Source organism: Rana temporaria, chromosome 5, assembly GCF_905171775.1.
Source record: "Rana temporaria chromosome 5, aRanTem1.1, whole genome shotgun sequence".
Taxonomy (NCBI): domain Eukaryota; kingdom Metazoa; phylum Chordata; class Amphibia; order Anura; family Ranidae; genus Rana; species Rana temporaria.
Genome location: NC_053493.1, coordinates 242,759,844 through 242,778,997, shown reverse-complemented (window position 1 = coordinate 242,778,997; position 19,154 = coordinate 242,759,844). Strand labels below are relative to the sequence as shown.

Sequence of the window (19,154 nt, the reverse complement as noted above, 5' to 3'; positions counted from 1 at the left end):
GCAAAAAAAAAGAGCCTTTACATTTATCCACTTTTAAACGTTTAAAGGCGATGAGTGGAAAAAAAAAAAAAAAAAAAAACATTCAAATTAACAGTCGGGGTCCATCTTCTCTGAGAAGCGTGCGTACCTGATGATTGCAGGCTTCCCTCTCGTGCGTTTTTGAATCATTCCCATGTCATTCAATAGTCTGACACGCTTGCCATCTTCCTCTTGCTTGCCATCTTTCTTCTGCTTGCCATAGACAACCCTGTAATGGGATGCAAAGTCTGCCAGACACATGGACTCAAACTCTGGTGTTTCGGGTCCGGCTCTGTATTCGTCGACAAAACTCGTCATCCACACGTCAAGAGAATCAGCTGGTTTGTTCTGCAATGCACTGCACCGAGCGGTAAACTCATTTTCAGTGCGTTGTCACCAGTTGGCAGAAAAACAACCTCACGTGAGCACGACTTCATTTTCAGGCTGCACGTACGGGCCACAGACTCCTGGGCGCTGACCTCTCTGTGTTTTGAATAAGCCTGAAGAACTTTTCATTTCTTCTCGTTCTGTCTCTGTTTCTGGGCTCATTTCTTTGACAATTTTTTTGAGATGGTCACTCATCTCGCGTTCTGGCTTGGATATGTAGGACAACATGTACATGATGCAACCATACTCATCAAGAATGTACTGGATGTCCATGTTGGCGTTCCAGGCCGTCAGCAAATGTGGATTGTAGTTGTTCACCCAGCAGTCCTTGACATCACGCTTCATTAGAATCACACTTGAGGTCAATGCCTCAATGTACAAGTTGTACTGATTCAATGTCAGTGTCATATCACACTGTGCCAGTAGCTGTGACATGTCTTCAAGCTGCACTTTTGGGTTATTAAGCAAATCCCATACTGGTTTCAGTTTGTTTTTGGCTGCTTGTGGTTTCATTGCACAATCTCCTTGTTCTTCTGCCATCGGGTAAGTTATCTTGGTTTTTCTAATAGGTGGCTTTGGAAATCCAAATCTGCATATGTTACCTTTCTTGCACGATTTTGAATGAGATATGCTGCGCATTTGAAGTTCTGTTACAAATCTGTGAAGAAAGGCCTGTTTGGCTTCATCAGGCAGCTGGCATGAGATGTTATGATCTATAAAAGGCACACACCTTGTCATCAGTGTCTTTTCCAAATATAGGAGCTCATGCTACCCAACATAGACAATGTATATGAGGGCTCCCTCTCGCCTGAAATTCAACCCGGTAAACGTAATCTATAACTTCGCCGATTGGCTGTGCAGGACCCAACAGCAGCTCTCGCATCAGAGCATCAACCCTTTTGTCAAACATGCGCATGGTGGTCACTGGGTTGCCTCGAAGAATGTCACACTTTTCAGACCAGTCTAGCTCTGCAAAATCCACAGTTTGACCCTGTTGTGCCTTTATTACCTCTTGCCATCTGAATTCTGCAGCAGAGAAGGTAAGAAAAAATGTCGGCTTACCCAATTGTCTGACCATGGCTAGTAAATCCTTCAGAATTTTATCCCAGTAAGCTGGACTCCCTCTCAGTGGTTGCATGAACCTTGTGGCATCTCGGTTTCGCACCAACCTCTCGCTTGTCCTGTAGCAGCTTGTTGGATATTTTCCGCCCATCCCTGGTATTGGGTTTTCCTTTCCTTAACTGGATGGACATGCTGCTTTTGGCCATGTGCGTTTCTGTGACAAACTGCGCAAAGAAGAGGTAGCTTGTGTCTCTTGCAAAACGAGTATCAACACAAAAAAGCCTTGCATTGAAATACATGCTCGGGGACAGTTTGACTTGTCTTGCCTGACAGGTGTGTTTCCTTGTGCAGGTGCAATGCTGAATATTCCATCACCGTGTGTCAGTGCTTCCTCTCCAAGGTCAGATGGCTGCAAACAGCTGTCTAGGCCAATTCCAGGTCTTAGTGCATCCTTCTCATCCTCTGCATTGGGAGGTTGTTGGTCATGGCCTTCCTGTTGCTCAGAAGCAGCCGGTAAACATGCAGACTGTACCTCTGATGAATCACAATTTTCGATGCGTTCAAGTATCTCCATCATTTCAGTTTCATCACAACTGTCGAGTTCCATCCCATCATTATTATCATCATCATTATCATCATCATTATCAGCGATTGTCTCATCCACTCTGATTGAAATGTCACTGTAGTCGGGGTGTGCGTCAATAAGTTTTGACAGACCTGCTACTACATTTCTCATGTTGACATTGTGAAACAGCTGGTGGCCTTTGTAAGTCAGACGTCTTTTCAGCTTCACTTTGTGTAACTGGGTTGTGCTGTGCGATCTTGGTAGAGTATTGACCGTGGTTTCCACCTCAGATGGCACACACACTACAGCGCCGTGTATAGCTGCCTGTCGACCTTTGGGAAGTGTGATGATCTTGGCGAATGGCAGTATTTTGGCCAAAAGTTGTTTTTCCAGCACATTCAAATCGCAGAGCTCTGGAGGAATGGGCGCCAGCTCCATGTTGTTAGCCACAGCGATGGATGATTTGTGTCCTGCTTTCAAATGTGAATCACAGTTGTGACAAATCCATTCTTTGGTCCTTTCATCTGGTACGGTGCATTGTTCAGGGCCTTGACAGTGATTGTTGCACACATGGACATATTTCCCTGTCAAACAGGCAGCAACAATGTGTAGATTCTTCTTGTAATTGCTGTGAATGCAATGTTTCACTTGGTTAGAAAAAAGGGTGCGATGACACAGCATGCACACAAAAGTTGGCCCAGCTTTAATGCATTCATGGAAAGTGGATATAGCTGTCTGCATTAGGCTGTTGTCCACTGGTTGACTGCATTGCCGCATGACACGAGTGCATCGTCTGTATTTAATTCTAATTTTGAAGGCACATTGCATCTTCTGGGTAATGCGAAAATCTGCTTGAGTGTGATGCTTCATTTTCATGTAACTCATGTAATGTTGCAAGTGACGTTTTCTGAAAGCAGGATCATTATATTTTTTGGTGATGTATTGCTTCTGCTTCAAGTTGAAATCGGCATTTGTCGCATATCTTCTGGTGATGTATTGCTTCCGTTTCAAGTTGAAATCGTCATTTGTCGCATATTTTCTGGTGATATATTGCCTCTTCTTCAAGTTGAAATTGGCATCAGTCGCATATTTGCTGGTTGTGTATTGCTTCTGCTTCAAGTTGAAATTGGCATCTGACGCATATTTGCGAATGATATATTGCTTCTGCTTCAACTTAAAATCAGCATCTACTCTGTATCGGCTGGTGATGTATGTCCTCTTCTTATTGGTGACAGACATCTTTGTAGCCTTGAAATTGTGCCTTAATTTATGTGCCTTGTCTTCTGTTTTTGTCATTGCTGTGCATTTAATTTGGAAAATGCCTTACTGTCCTTCCATATTCCCTGTGAGGATTTTGCATCAAGTGACCATGGAGAATGCTTGCTGGCTGGTAATCCAGTGTGTGTTGCATCTTTGGTCATCTGTGTCACTTTGTTTTCCACATTATCAAGTGGTTTGTCAGATTGCACCGCTGGGGACAGCAAACCATCTGACAGACATCTTACACGATTAAATAAGACTGGCATTAAGTCATACTGCAGTCCATCAATAGGGCCTCTGGTGTCTAAGTAGTAAATCATACAACTTATAAATCCTTGCCCCCATATCAATCAAGTGTGTAAAAGTGATCATAACAGCTTTTCCCTTTTCAGTGGCAGGAAGTCCATCCTTATTTCGACTATGAGAATCAAACAGTCCATATCTCCCAGACTTGTCTCTGAACAATGCAATGCAATATGGCGTTACTGTAAAACGTGCATGTGTAACATCTGCATTGAGGCACTGAAGTCTTGTGGAGAGGTCACCAAAACAACCTTGGTTGTCACTGTCTACCGTGGCTCTCACACATCCTGATAACACTGGAGATTTAACCACGTTATACTCATATTTATCAGTGTTGACTCTGAGGGGCACTTCTTCCATTAAGTGTTGGTGCTGATAGACGTTTCTTTGTTTTAGCTGCTTTATTGTTGTGCCATACAAGCTGTTACCCTTCTTCAATATTTGATCAAGATCATCCTTCCTCACATCATCAAGCTCACTGTGGTATGCCAAAAATGTCAGAGCCATGCATGTACATTGTTTGTTCCTTAAAATTCCATAGCCATGATGACCCTGATGAAATGATGCCTGCACAGAAATCTCACTTGGTACACATGGTTCTTGCATGCCATGGTTTTCAGAATTGCCCATCACACTGTCACTGTGCTCTTGAACTTGACACCGAGTTGAACATGGGAATGACACCACATGTTCACTGTATACCTCCTGGGCACATTCACTCTAAAAAGTAATTTGAGAGACCTGTTACCACCACTTAATTAAATGCATATTTCCAAGATAAAAATTCAAATTTATTGTTTTAAATAAACTTTTTATGTTGAAAACCTATTTTAATAAGTTGTGTTGATATTATATTGTTGGAAATTACAGCAACATAATTTTGTGTGTCATGTACAGTCCCATTTATGCATTCATTGATGTAAAAGGAAATTTTAAGCGGAGGTTCACAAAAAAAGTGAACTCTCGCTTTTTGGAACCCTCCCCCCTCCGGTGTCACATTTGACACCTTTCAGGGGGAGAGGGGTGCAGATACCAGCCTGACACATCACCCCCCCCCCCGCTGTCTCCTGGGAAACACAGGTAAGTGTCCATTTTTTAAAAGTCAGCAGCTGCCATATTTGTAGCTGCTGTCTTTTAAAAAAAAAAAAATTGGTGGAACCTCCGCTTTAAGTTGTGGCAACTTAATAAAATTGACTTGGTAACTATTAGCCAGATTCAGGTAGATGGGCGCATCTTTGTGCCGGCGTAACGCAACGTATATGCGCTACGCCGGGGTAAGTCAGAGAGGTTACTATACGATTCACAAAGCACTGTCTCTCAACGTTGCGCCGGCGTAACGTAAATTTGAAGGCGTAAGCCGACGTAAGTGCAAGTGGGTGTGACCTTATGCAAATGATGGCCTGAGCGTGGAGCAGTGGCTTACGCCCAGCGTATCATCAACGGAGCATGCGCAGTGATGTCGACGTATGATCGCTTCTTTGTGCGCATGCTCACAACTACGCTGGCCCGACTTTCTGGTATACGCGGGCCTACCGGCTTACGCCGAGCGCATAAATACGCCCAGACATGCGCCTGTCCGACGCAAAATTACATCCTGCTTTTTCCCCCCCTGAGCAAGGTAATTTTGCTGTGCGATGGCTGCTACAGTAGACAAGAACAAGAGGAAGAGGAATTTTTCTCCCCAGGAGAAGGCAGTCGTCATCGCTGCCATGGAGTCAGGATACTAGCCGCACAAAGAAACAGGTCATCCTGGAGACCATCGCGACTGAGGTTAGTGCCCTTGGCAATGCGACCCGGAGCGCCAAGGACATTAAAAAAAAGATCAATGATCTGAAGCTCCGTGTGTGGGAGAAGCTGGCCGCCATTAGGAAGCTCCAGAGGGGCACGGGTGGCGGACCACCATGCAATGTCAGTTTGACCCCGGAGGAGGTGGTCGCCCGGTGTCTGCAGAGGGAGCAGTTGGAGGGCGTTGAGGGCTATGATTCCTGTGATGATGCCTCGAGGACAGGTAAGTGTTTTATATCCCCTACCTGGTGTGTAGCATGTGAGGGGGTGGAAGGGAACATGTGACAAGTGTGTGGGTCCTCCAACATGTGATTGCTTTGTGTCATCCACAGATGTACAGGAGGGAGCGGGCCCATCTGCTGCCGGTGGTCGTCCCACGACATCTTCCCCGGAACAGCCTCAGCCAGACCCCCTAGATCCAGCAGTGGAGGGGAGTGGCCACACCTCTCCTCTCGAGGAGGTGGTGGAGGAGACGGTGGATCTTGGCCAGATTTGCCTCATTATAGAGGAGTCCACTGTTCTGCCTGGGCCCTCTCACAACTCCCCCCTCACATCAGGGGAAGCCCCTCTGTCTCAGCCACCAGTAGGGGTGCAACGGATCAAAAAAACTCACGGTTCGGATCGTTCCTCGGATCAGGAGTCACGGATCGGATCATTTTTCGGATCAGCAAAAAAAAAATTGCAGCCTCACTGTGCCCCAAATTGCCGCCTCCCTGTGCCTCAAATTGCCGCCTCCCTGTGCCTCAAATTGCCGCCTCACTGTGCCTCAAATTGCCGCCTCACTGTGCCCCAAATTGCCGCCTCACTGTGCCCCAAATTGCCGCCTCACTGTGCCCCAAATTGCCGCCTCGCCAGGGTGGAAGAAGTGAGAGGGCAGCCAGCAGGGCTGGATTTCCTTTCCCTGCCACCCCAAGGCCAGGTTTTGCAATGCACCCCCTCCCCACCAACCTAACCACCCCCCCGGAGAATAGCAGTTGGATGGCAGGGGCGGCATGGTTAGTTCAAATATTTTTTGTTTCTTCTTTTTTTTTTTATTACATTATCATTTTTTTTTGTAGCTTGTCGTTTTTACTTTTTTAATTTTTGTATCATTTTCTTATTTTTAATATATTATTTTTCTTCTTCTTTACTTTTTAATTACTTATTTTTTTATTAATTGAATTATTGTTTCTTCTTTTTTTTTACATTTAACTTTATTGCTATCACACAAGAGAAAACAATTCTCTGTGTCATAGCAATTGAAGGTGACAGGTTCTCTTTGTTAACCCTGTCAGCTCCAAAAACAGTCCTCACAGTTGAGATAAGAAGAGCACAGCTCACCCATCTCACTGTGTGCTATTTGCAGCAGGGACAGGAGACTCGGCAGCTGGGGGAGGAGGAACGAACGGACGGAAGGCAGCTGGGGGGGGGGAACGGACGGACGGCAGCTGGGGGGAACGGACGGACAACAGCTGGAGAAGGGGGGGAACGGACGGACGGCAGCTGGAGAAGGGGGGGAACGGACGGACAGCAGCTGGAGGGGGGGGAACGGACGGACGGCAGCTGGAGGGGGGGGGGGGTTATCAGAGCCAGCAGGGAGAAGTGTGGGGGGAACGGATGGCAGGCAGCAGCACATTGTCTCTGCTAGAAACCAACTGAACTCACCGCCGTCTCCACTCCTGCTCGTACACAGCCCCACCTCCTCCTAAGCCCACGCTGTAATAGACAAAACACATCAGCGCATTGGACACGCATTCTGTCTATCACAGCGTGGTTAGGAGCAGGCGGGCTGTGTGCAAACAGCGGAGACAATTTCAATGTGTTTTTTTACCGCTTTGCTCTGCACGTGTGTGCCGATCCGAAGTCATTGATCCGTGCGGATCACGGATCAATGACGATCCGTTACACCCCTAGCCACCAGCAGGGGAACCCCCTTAAGGGGCTCACCCTACAGCTGCTCCCAAGCGTCTTCTGCCCCAAGGAAGGCGAAACGGAAGACCAGTGGTGTTCCTGATTCCGTGCAGGAACAACTTGCCATGGACCAGGGCCAGCAGACCCGGCATATGGGGGAGATAGCCGGGCACCTGCACCAGGTGGCAGAAAACACAGCCCAGATTTTGGACGCAGTGCAGGATGGCAATGCCAATAGCGCAGCAGTGGTCACCTGCGTTGGGGAGCTGCAGGCCACCACAGCGAACCTAGTGGCAGAGGTTCAACCCCTTACTGGGGCCGTCCAGGCCAACACGGCTGCCATCCAGGAGGAGGGGAGGCAGAGGCAGGGCAACCAGCGGCATAACCTCACCCGCAATATGAGGATGCAGGCCCAGACCAACCACTTTCTGAGCCGCATTGCCGTGGCCTTGGAGGGCAGGCAGGCATCACCTGCCAGGAGTGGCACACCCAGGGATGAGCCACCTCCAGATGTCCCACCCCCCCCACCCCAGGCTCCCCCCAGGCAGCTGAGGAGCCAGAGAGGTGCCACCAGGCGCAGCCCCCGTCAGGCCAAATGAGTGCCTTTTTTTTTTTTTGACTCAGTTGTTTTTTAAGGTTATTTATGCTCAAGATTTGAGTTATTTTTTTTATGCTCAGGTCATGAGCCTTTTTTTTATTTATGTAAGCACACGCTGAGGAGTGCTGGTTACAGTGTAACTGGTGTGTGAATGTGGGGGGTGACACTCCTGCCAGTAAGGGGTGTCACCCTCGGTCGTCGGGGAGAAATTATCCCCACGACTGTGTGAATGTGGTATGAATGGACAGTGACATAATTGGGGCCTTGGCGCGGCGTTGCTGCTCCCAAGTCCTGCATGGTGGACTTGGGCTAATCCAATGTGATGTGGTGTGTGTGAGCTAGGGACCGCAGTGGTGTGCATGCGTGCATTCTCCTTGTGCCATGATGAATGTGTGTGTTTAACGTGCAAAGATGTCTTCTGTGAGGCATCTCCTGACTGCCGTTTCCTCAGCAGACAGGGTAGCCTCATTTAGGGGGTGACTGTGTGGTTCGGGGGTCAGGTCATTACGTATGTCAATCTCCAGGCCCTTTCTCATGGCGTAGTTGTGCAGCACGCAACATGCACCGATGATCTGGCACACAAAGTTTGGGGAATACAACAGGGTCCCCCCGGACTTATCCAGGCATCAGAAAGGGGACTTCAGTAGGCCAAATGTGCGTTCCACCACTGCACGGGTACGTATGTGTGCAGCATTGTAGTTTATCTCTCCTCTGGTTTGGGGATTCCGATATGGAGTCAGGAGATGGGGTCCAAGTGCATATGCAGAGTCACCTGGAAGGGAAAAGACAGGAGGATGTTAGCCGTGCATGTGCCCCTTGTGATGTCTGCATCATGGGGTCGGACAGTCATGCCTGACACCCATGTCACTCACCAACCAGCCAGCTGTCCCCATACACGTTTTATTCAAAATCTGTTGGGATGTTGCTTTGACGGTATATGTAGCTGTCATGGCTGGACCCTGGGTGTTTGGCACGGACGTGCCATATGAGGCATTGGGCATCGGCTATCACCTGTACGTTGATGGAATGCCAGTGCTTCCGATTGCGGTATATGTGCTCTGTGTCACGGGGGGGGGGGGGGCGTAGTGCCACATGTGTGCAATCAATGGCCCCCACGTTGCGTGGGAATCCTGCAATTTGGTAGAAATCCTGCATTGCCTTCTGCTGCAGATGCTCATGGGTGGGTCTGATGAAGGGGTGGGACATGCTTGTGAGGATTGCAGGGACAACCTGGTGCACACATCGGCTCATGGTGGATTGCGACATCCCAGCCACTACTCCACTTGTACGCTAAAAAGATCCACTGGTGAGGAAATGCAGTGTTGCCAGTACCTTGACCAGTGACTGCACTGCATGTGCACGATGTGTCTTGCTGGTGATGTCATCATGCAGGGTTGTGGCCAATTCTAGGATGGCATCAGGGCTGAATATGAAGATGTGATACACCTCTGAATCACCCATGCCAAAAACGTCAATGCGCGTGCGGTATATCCTCTCCCACGCCCTCCTACGAGTCGGTGGACCCATTAGTAGTGCTAGGACCACGGCTGCCCCTGGCATTTTGGCACACAGATGTGTTCTCCTGCAAGTGTGGTTGCTCAGCTTGTCCGTAACAGTGCTACTGTAGCTGCTCTCCAGCTGACCTGTGCACGTCTGGTGCAAAGATAATCCAGCTTTTTGATGGAATAACTTTAGGCCTGACTTACGCGCACCGCGCGTAGCCTGCGTCGGGCGCTCTTACATGCGTAAATCGGCGTATCTCCCTCATTTGCATATTTGAATAGAAAATCAATGTGAGCGCAAGATGCGTAGAGCGTAAATATGCGCCCACGACACTCCGGAGTAGGAAAGTGTAGTCGGTCGGAGGAAGCCTATGTTCAGGCGTATCTTGTTCTGTGGGTACGGAACATAAATACGCCGGCGCATATTTACACTTACGCGGCGTATCTGTAGATACGCCGGCGTAAGTCTTTCTGAATCTGGCTATAAATTTTGTTATATCTTGAGTTATTGCAAGTCTCCTCCCCCACCAACCTAACACAGGGAAAGTTGAGACATGTTGGAAGGAAGACAGAGATATGAAAGACATTTTTAAAAGGTGAGAATAATTTGCTTTACAAAGAAATTCGGAACTATAACTATTTATAATCCCTTATAGTCTGTAGCTCGAGAACTAGGGGTTAAAAGGCAACACCAACTAACAAAAACTTTGTCCAAATATAGTGCTGGTTGTTTTTAGCCTTGTGAACATCATTGCCTCATGTCAGTGGATAGGATTGATAGTGCGTGATGGAAAGAATCCGCGCTGAGGTAAAGGATAAGGACTGCTGCCTCTCTGTGATAACCCAATAAAGGGGCCTAATTAATGTATGTAGTGGAAAGAGATAATTGGCGCTGTCTGTAATAGGCAAGTGGGGGCAAAGTGGAATGTAAGTGTGGTCCTAGAACCAAGTTAAATTTGTTGGGTATCCTGTGGTAGGGTGGGAATTGATGAGCGGCACTGACTCACTTTAATTTAGTTTTTATTTCATTGGTTTTTGGACTTATACCAGCTGATCTGGTAATTGTTGCACGTGAGAACACTGCTATTATTGATCATCAGATCCTGTTTGCTGAGGACTAGTGCCTGCATAGACTCCTTAGAGCATTGATGTGTATTGGGATTTATTTTCATCTATCTCCCATATATGCTCATACAGGATTTACGGATGTTCATAATTATATCTGAATCACTTTTACGCAGCAGATCTAGCTGCGATTAGTGGTTTCTTACACTGATATCTATCTTTGGAATCATTATTGTTTATTATCCATAGGTTACTTTCATCTTTAATATAATCACCCACTTTGCAGGATACACCACCACATGTATTAGAGCACTTTAGGAGGTTGTTTCACAATTAGTATAGCATACTGGTATTTTTACCCCGTGAGCCGGCACAGTATCCTGTCTTTTTTGCACTATTAACACATGTCATCAGCCGTCACTAAATGTGCTACTGGGTACCTCCATTTATACCTCACCTAGGCTATTGACCATGATATAGATGTTCTTTTTATTAATTTTGCATACCATTTCTCTATTTTTCAACATTATAAAGGGTCATCCTCAATTTGGGGAATAATAATTGTTCTTGGTAATATTACAGGGAGTTCATACCCCACAGGATACCCGACAAATTTAACTTGGTTCTAGGGCCACACTCACATTCCACTTTGCCCCCACTTAGCTTTTACAGACAGCACCAATTATCTCTCTTTCCACTACATACAGGATTGATAGTGCGCCATTTGTGAAATCTGCTAAGCTTGAAAACTTTTTTTTTTGTGCCAGGGGAGTCAGTGCATTATAGATTTTAGCTTCTATGGCAAACTACATTCAAGACTTCATGGTTTGTTTAAAATATTTACTAAAGGCAAATCCACTTTGCACTGAAGGTGCACTTGGAAGTGCAGTCGCTGTAGATCTGAGGGGGACATGCAAGGAAAATAAAAACAGCATTTTTGCTTGCACATGATTGGATGATAATATCAGCAGAGCCTCCTCTCATTTCAGATTTGTCCCTCAGTTCTACAGCAAATGCACTTGAAGTGCAAAGTGGATTTGCCTTTAGTAAATAAACCCCAATAGTCTGATTGTTTATTGTCTTCTTTACTTGGAGTCGGAGGGGCTGTTTTCCTCTCTCCCCTCCAACCTATTGCCAATATTGTGGTATTCCTATTTGTCAGTTTTTTTTTTTTTTTTTTTGGTTGATGCTTTTCCCCCTCATCAGCTCCCTCTTCCTACATGCCCTAAGGCTGCTTTCACACTGAGGCGGCATCAGCAGTAAAGCGCCGCTATTTTTAGTGGCGCTTTACTGTCAGTTTGGCGGTGCCATTCGGCCGCTAGCGGGGTGCTTTTAACAACCACTAGCGGGCGAAAAAGGGTTAAACCCGCCGGCAAAGCACCGCTGCCGGTGGTGCTGCCCAATGATTTCAATGGGCAGGGGCGCTGTAGGAGCGGTGTATCCATAAGCATTTCCCACACCATGTTTAAAATGCACTGCAGCTGTGTTCTGCACTGGGTGTCAATATTAAGCTAATGACACCCCAAATTCAGATAACAAACGCAGTGTGTTTGCTCGCACTGGATGACGTGGTACAGAAGTACCATGTGATCCGGTTGCAATGAGTTTGCAATTGTAGATACACTAGTTTTAGTGCAGTGCAAATTCAGCCCATTCAAAATGAATGGGCTGAAATCGCACCACACAGAACTGCATGCGAATTGCATGTGGACATACAGCGCATTCCTGTGCAATTTCCGGTGTGAGACGGTCCTAAGTTTTATATTTGGCACTGTGGTTTTAGATATATTAGGCTATATTATACATGGTACAAATCTTTATAGGTTGTTGCTTCCACTTAAATTTTACCTGACATTGTCATAACTTAAAAAGCTTGATGCAAGCTGTTTTTTTTTGCGTTTTATTTTGTTCAGCCAAGACATTATTTTTTAGAGTATCACTAACCTCCATTTCCACTATGCTGCTGTGGGGCTCCGGATCCCATAAGCGTGGGTCTGAAAGGTCCCGTTTAGTCCAGCGTATCTTTGCAGCTTTAGACCGCTTTCCTTTAGATGGCATTATGCTATGTGTTGGAGGAGATATAATTCCCTTCAGAGCTGTAAAGAAGGATCTATAATGCTATAATTTTCCTCAGAGCTGTGTGAGAAAAGATATAATTTGCCTCAGTTGTGTGGTAGAAGCCAGAACTCACCTCACAGAAAACACCTCACAGAAAACACCTCACAGAAAACACCTCACAGAAAACACCTCACAGAAAACACCTCACAGAAAACACCTCACAGAAAACCCCTCACAGAAAACCCCTCACAGAAAACCCCTCACAGAAAACCCCTCACAGAAAACCCCTCACAGAAAACACCTCACAGCTGTGTGGGAGGAGCTATAGAATCCCCCCGTGTGTGAGGAGCTTTTCTCTTTAGCGTCTCCTAGGAAACCAATTTTTGTTTATATGCAAGCCCTCTAAGCACAGAGAATACCTGCTTGCTTTTTAAAACGTGTCCTTCAAATGGTTGCATTTTAAAAACTATAAATCGTACAGCGAATATCTTTATATTGTGTGAATCACAAGACCCATACCTACATTTTGATGTATAGTATGTCTCTGAAATATAAAAATTGAAGGCACAATTGCCTTTAAGATTTTAGGTTTCCAGTCTTTAATTTCAATGGAAGTCAATGGAAGTCAGTGTATGGCGTGGGTTGCAAACAAATTGTCATATTGTGAAAATATCATAGCTGTGTGGGAGTAGCTATAGAAAGCCCTCCCAGCTGTGTGGGAGTAGCTATAGAAAGCCCTCCCAGCTGTGTGGGAGTAGCTATAGAAAGCCCTCCCAGCTGTGTGTATGAAGGTATTTACCTCAGCGTCTCCTAGGAAACCAATGTAAACATATGCAAACGGACTCTTTTTTTTTTTTGAATACTTGTCCTTCAAACGGTTGTATTTTAAAAACTATAAAATCGTACAGCGAATATCTTTATATTTTACGAATCACAAGACCCAGACCTACATTTTGATGTCTCTGAAATAATAAAATTGAAGGCACAGTCGCAGTTTACAAATTCCCCAGCAAATTTTATTTTTCTAAACTTTGACCTCCATTGACTTCCATTGAAATAATGGATGGCGTAGGTTGCAAACAAATGGTCGTATTGTGAAAACGGTTTGGTCGATCGCTTAGCTGTGAACACGTGTAGTGGCAGCAGGGATAGCTGAACGTTTTGATATAAGATTTGTGTAGGTCGGCTTGAAAATGAGGGAGTGGTCAGTTTACAAATCATGTAATGATTTAACATTTTTGACATTTCCGCACTCTAAGCTTCACCATTCATTCCTATGGGAAAATTTTGCGAACGATTCGGCGAAACGTTCCACAAAGTAATAGCAACGCGATCGGGAACAATCCGCACATTTCCATATATTACTCGTCTATGTAGTGTAAAAACTGTGGGAGGAGTTAGGGTGGCAAATTTGGCTATAATAAGAACTAGAAAAGATACAATTTCTGGGGAAATTGTGCAGCGTGGTCTTGCCTCCACCAATACTCCTGACTGGAGACGGTGCCCCTGGAGATGTAAATGTGATCCAACAGTGTGTCGATCCAGTTCGATCCATTGCCCCATCAAAAACTGCTCCATCCAAAACTGCACCATCAAAACTGCACCATCAAAACTGCACCATCAAAAACTGGTTGCTATGGACTGGTTGCTATGGAATGGTTGCTATGGACCGGTTGCTATGGCCTGGTTGCATGGACTGATGACTATGGAAGGGTTGCTATGGAATGGTTGCTATGGATGGTTTCTATGGATGGTTGCTATATGCAGAAGTTACGCAGAGCCCAAAAAAACAGAGCCATATCACCTCACATCTGTGTGGGAGGAGCTATAGAAAGCCCTCACAGCTGTGTGGGAGTAGCTATAGAAAGCCCTCATAGCTGTGTGGGAGTAGCTATAGAAAGCCCTCACAGCTGTGCGGGAGTAGCTATAGAAAGCGCTCACAGCTGTGTAGGAGGAGCTATAGAAAGCCCTCACAGCTGTGTGGGAGTAGCTATAGAAAGCCCTCACAGATGTGTGTATGAAGGTATTTACCACAGCGTCTCCTAGGAAACCAATGTAAAAACATGCAAACACACTCTAAGCAGACTCAGATTCTTGCTTTTTTTTTTTTTTTTTTAATACTTGTCCTTCAAATGGTTGTATTTTAAAAACTATAAATCGTACAGCGAATATCTTTATATTTTACGAATCACAAGACCCAGACCTGCATTTTGATGTATAGTATGTCTCTGAAATAATAAAATTGAAGGCACAGTCGCAGTTTACAAATTCCCCAGCAAGTTTTAGTTTTCTAAACTTTGACCTCCATTGAAATAATGGATGGCGTAGGTTGCAAACAAATTGTCATATTGTAAAAACGGTTTGATCAATCGCTTAGCCGTGAACACGTGTAGTGGCAGCAGAGATAGCTGAACGTTTTGATATAAGATTTGTGTAGGTCGGCTTGAAAATGAGGGAGTTTTTGCAGTTTACAAATCATGTAATGATTTTTCATTTTTAGAAATCCCACACTGTAAGCTTTACCATTCATTCCTATGGGAAAATTTCGCCGCAAAAATGGCGATATTTCGAAACGTTCCACAAAGTAAGACCCCATTCACACCTAGGCGTATATACGCCTGTAGTACGACGCCGCTGCAGCCCCGAGACGCCAGAGGGATGATTTAACATGCACCTCTATGGAGATGGTTCACATCTCCACGCCGAACGCCATACGCCTGCCGCCTGAAAAAGTCCCGGACCTTTTTTTCAGGCGGCTTTCGACATAGGAGATGTGAACCATCTCCATAGAGGGGGGTGAAGGCTGCATTCACAATCGCGGTGTTTTGTCGCCGCAAATCGCAGTACAAAACGCCGATATTTGTCGCCGCAATTTCGCGGGACAAAACGCAGCGATTTTGTACGCCGAGGTGTGAATGCAGCCTAATAGCCCACCGATCGGGAACAATCCGCACAATTCGATATATTACTCGTCTATGTAGTGTAAAAACTGTGGGAGGAGTTAGGGTGGCAAATTTGGCTATAATAATAATAATAATAATAATATATATGTGAGAAAACAATAAGTGATCTTGCTATGCAAGACCACTTAATAAAGTGCCTAAACTCCAAGGTGCAAATGTTGAATACAAAATAGACTGAAATATTATCAGATACAAAGTGCATGTGGCCTCCATCCAGTGCAGGTGCGACCGGAAGCGACATCACCACGGCTCTGTTTCCCTCGTGCGTATCGTCACTGATCACGTGACTTTCTCAAGCTCAGGTAAGTATTTATGAGGGTGCTGGGGGGAAACTGTATGGATAAGGTTTTTTTTAACTTAAAGGGGTTGTAAAGGTTTGTTTTTATTTTCTAAATAGGTTACTTTAAAGGGTCACTAAAGGAATTTTTTTTTTTAGCTAAATAGCTTTCTTTACCCTACTGCAGTCCTGGTTTCATGTCCTCATTGTTCGTTTTTGCTTTGATGTTGCTGTAATTCTCCTCTGTTCTGGACACTTCCTGGTTGTCTGTTTCCTGATCACCACAGTACTAGGAGATTTCTCACTGTGGTGACTAATCAAGGAGGTGTGATTACTGTGTGTCTAAAAAACCCCTCAGCACCAATCCAGTTTTGTTTTACAAACCATCACTGCCCTCTATTGGCTCTCTGGCTCTGTACATCAGAGAACCAGGAAACAGCAAAAACAAAACTAAAAACTGTAGGTACATTATAGGATTGTTTTTTATCTATTTTTAATAATTATTTTTAAAAGGAATCAGTTAACTATTATGTCTCTATACCCTGTAAACAGTCATTTCAGCAAAAAAAAAAAATGTTTTCCTTTAGTGACCCTTTAACCACTTAAGGACCAGCCCATGTACATATACGTCCACAATATGGCACGTACAGGCACATGGGCGTATGGGTACGTCCTCCCCTATTAGCGGGTGGGGGGTCCGATCGGGACCCCCCCCGCTACATGCGGAGGTCGGGTCCGCTCGGGGAGCGATCCGGGACCACGGCGCGGCTATTTGTTTATAGCCGCTCCGTCGCGATCGCTCCCCGGAGCTGAAGAACGAGGAGAGCCGTGTGTAAACACGGCTTCCCCGTCCTTCACTATGGCGGCGCATCGATCGCGTCATTCCCTTTATAGGGAAGACACGATCGATGACGTCATTCCTACAGCCACACCCCCAAACAGTTGTAAACACATACACAGTGATCCCTAACTCCTACAGCGCCGCCTGTGGTTAACTCCCAAACTGCAACTGTCATTTTCACAATAAAGAATGCAATTTAAATGCATTTTTTGCTGTGAAAATGACAATGGTCCCAAAAATGTGTCAAAATTGTCCGAAGTGTCCGCCATAATGTCGCAGTCACGAAAAAAATTGCTGATCGCCGCCATTAGTAGTAAAAAAATAAAAAAAAATAAAAATGCAATAAAACTATCCCCTATTTTGTAAACACTATAAATTTTGCGCAAACCAATCGATAAACGCTTATTGCGATTTTTTTTACTAAAAATAGGTAGAAGAATACGTATCGGCCTAAACTGAGGAAAAAAAATGTTTTTATATATGTTTTTGGGGGATATTTATTACAGCAAAAAGTAAAAAATATTGCTTTTTTTTCAAAATTGTTGCTCTATTTTTGTTTATAGCGCAAAAACTAAAAACCGCAGATGTGATCAAATACCACCAAAAGAAAGCTCTATTTGTGGGGAAAAAAGGACGCCAATTTTGTTTGGGAGCCACGTCGCACGACCGCGCAATTGTCTGTTAAAGCGACGCAGTCCCGAACTGTAAAAACCCCTTGGGTCTTTAGGCTGCATATTGGTCCGGGGCTTAAGTGGTTAAGCTAGTGCATTGTTGGTTCACTTACCTTTTCCTTCGATTTCCCTTCGAAATGTTTTTTTTCGTTGTCCGAATTTCTCACTTCCTGTTCCTCCTCAGTAAGGTGTTCAGTAAGCTGTTCTAAATGACTTTCCACCGCTCGGATGATGGTGGAAAGCTTACTGAGGAGAAACAGGAAGTGAGAAATTCAAACAAAGAAAATAAACATTTAGAAGGGAAATCGAAGGAAAAGGTAAGAGAACCAACAATGCGCTAGCTTAAAGGAACCTATTTAGAGAATAAAAGAAGAACCTTTACAACCCCTTTAATGCATATAATGCATTAAGGTTAAAAAAAAAAAAAAAAGTCCTGTAACCTTTAGAACCACTTTAAGATGTACAGTACTGTCAGACTGTTGCTGAAATCCTTAGTGTCAGCCAATACAATCTGACCAGTCAATGTTTTTCCTTACACTTTCATATTACCATAGTTCTGCACATAGTAGTAATTGGCTGCTTCTGACTCATTTAAGCCTGGTACTCACAGGCTGAATGTCGGGCAGCACAAGGAAAGACAGCAACTTGTGAAATCCATATGGGGTCCTCAATAATTTAATCGTAGTGCTAGTCCATCAATTGTAGCCAGATTACCCACAGTTTTTTTTTTTTGTAAAAAAAACAGATGAGAAACATTTAAGTAAACATTACAACAGAAAGACATGGGTCAATGGCTGCTGTTTGAAATTGCCCTACTCAGCCTCAGATCAAAAGACTGGGAGTCCAATTTAGGATAGTTATTTCATAATCTAGAGTCCTCTTCATTGAAAGGAAACCCACATTAATATCCTTCAGCAAATACTTATTTTGAAGGTATGGTGTACTGGAAACATGAGACCAATCGGCCTATAGGTCTCTATACATTCTATCATGGACTGGTAGCTCTGGAAGCCCCTTATTAAAGGGTTTGTAAAGGATTTTTTTTTTTTTATCTTAATAGCTTCCTTTACCTTAATGCAGTGCTGTTTTCATGTCCTCGTTGTTGCTCTCAAGTTGCTGTAATTCTTCTCTGATCGCCACACTTCCTGGTTGTCTGTTTCCTGATAAACACAGTACTGGGAGCTTTCTCTCTGTGGTCACTAATCAAGGAGGTGTGATTACTGTGTGTCTAAAACCCCTCAACACCAATCAGTTTCGTTTTCCAAACCATCACTGCCCTGTATTGCTCTGTACATCACAGAAGCAGGAAACAACATGCAAAAACGAAACTAGAAACTGCAGGTACATTATATGATTGATTTTTATCTATTTTTAATCGTTTTTAAAAGGAATCAGTTAACTATTATGTCTCTCTACCCTGTAAACAGTCATTTCAGCAAAAAAAAAAAAAAAAAGTCTCCTTTAAGTTCTAGGGTATGGTGGATAGCTCCCAAACAGCAATCAAGGGGGAATCTTACATTGTGGAACACCCTCCATACAGTTTACATGTATAAAATAAAATAAATACATCCTACTTGGAGCTGCTGTTGCCTAGATCAGCTGGATCTGTAAATACTGGGCATAGCAGACCAAGACATCTTGGTGTTGCACTGCCGACTAGAAAGTCTGTTGGAATCCTGGTTTAAAAAGATTCTCTGGTCCTCCTCTGCCTATGGCTTTTTCCACCGCCTGCTTAAGCCCCCTCCCTGGAGTTTGTGGAACTGGCACCAGAGCCCAACTAGGGTCTCTGCAACAGAGATTGTTAATTCTCTTAAAATGACCTACGCAAGCAATAGCGGTTGATGGGTTACCTGTTTTAAAGAAGCAGAGCATCTCCCCCATATGCTGTCCTCCTGGAACAGGATTGGAG

At 44.8% G+C, this 19,154-nt stretch overlaps 1 protein-coding gene across 2 annotated transcripts in view; it reads right to left on the bottom strand.

Moving 5' to 3' along the window:
• Positions 1–19,154, bottom strand: part of CDYL (chromodomain Y like) — an 88,261-nt gene that overhangs the window by 45,527 nt on the left and 23,580 nt on the right. Inside the window, exon 2 of one of the 2 annotated variants that reach the window (XM_040353654.1) lies at positions 12,380–12,571. The exons of the other annotated variant lie outside the window; for it this stretch is intronic. Within the exon in view, the coding sequence (XP_040209588.1) occupies positions 12,380–12,493 (114 nt within the window). The 5' untranslated portion in view covers positions 12,494–12,571. The remainder of the gene's footprint in view (positions 1–12,379; positions 12,572–19,154) is intronic. 2 annotated transcript variants of the gene reach the window in all.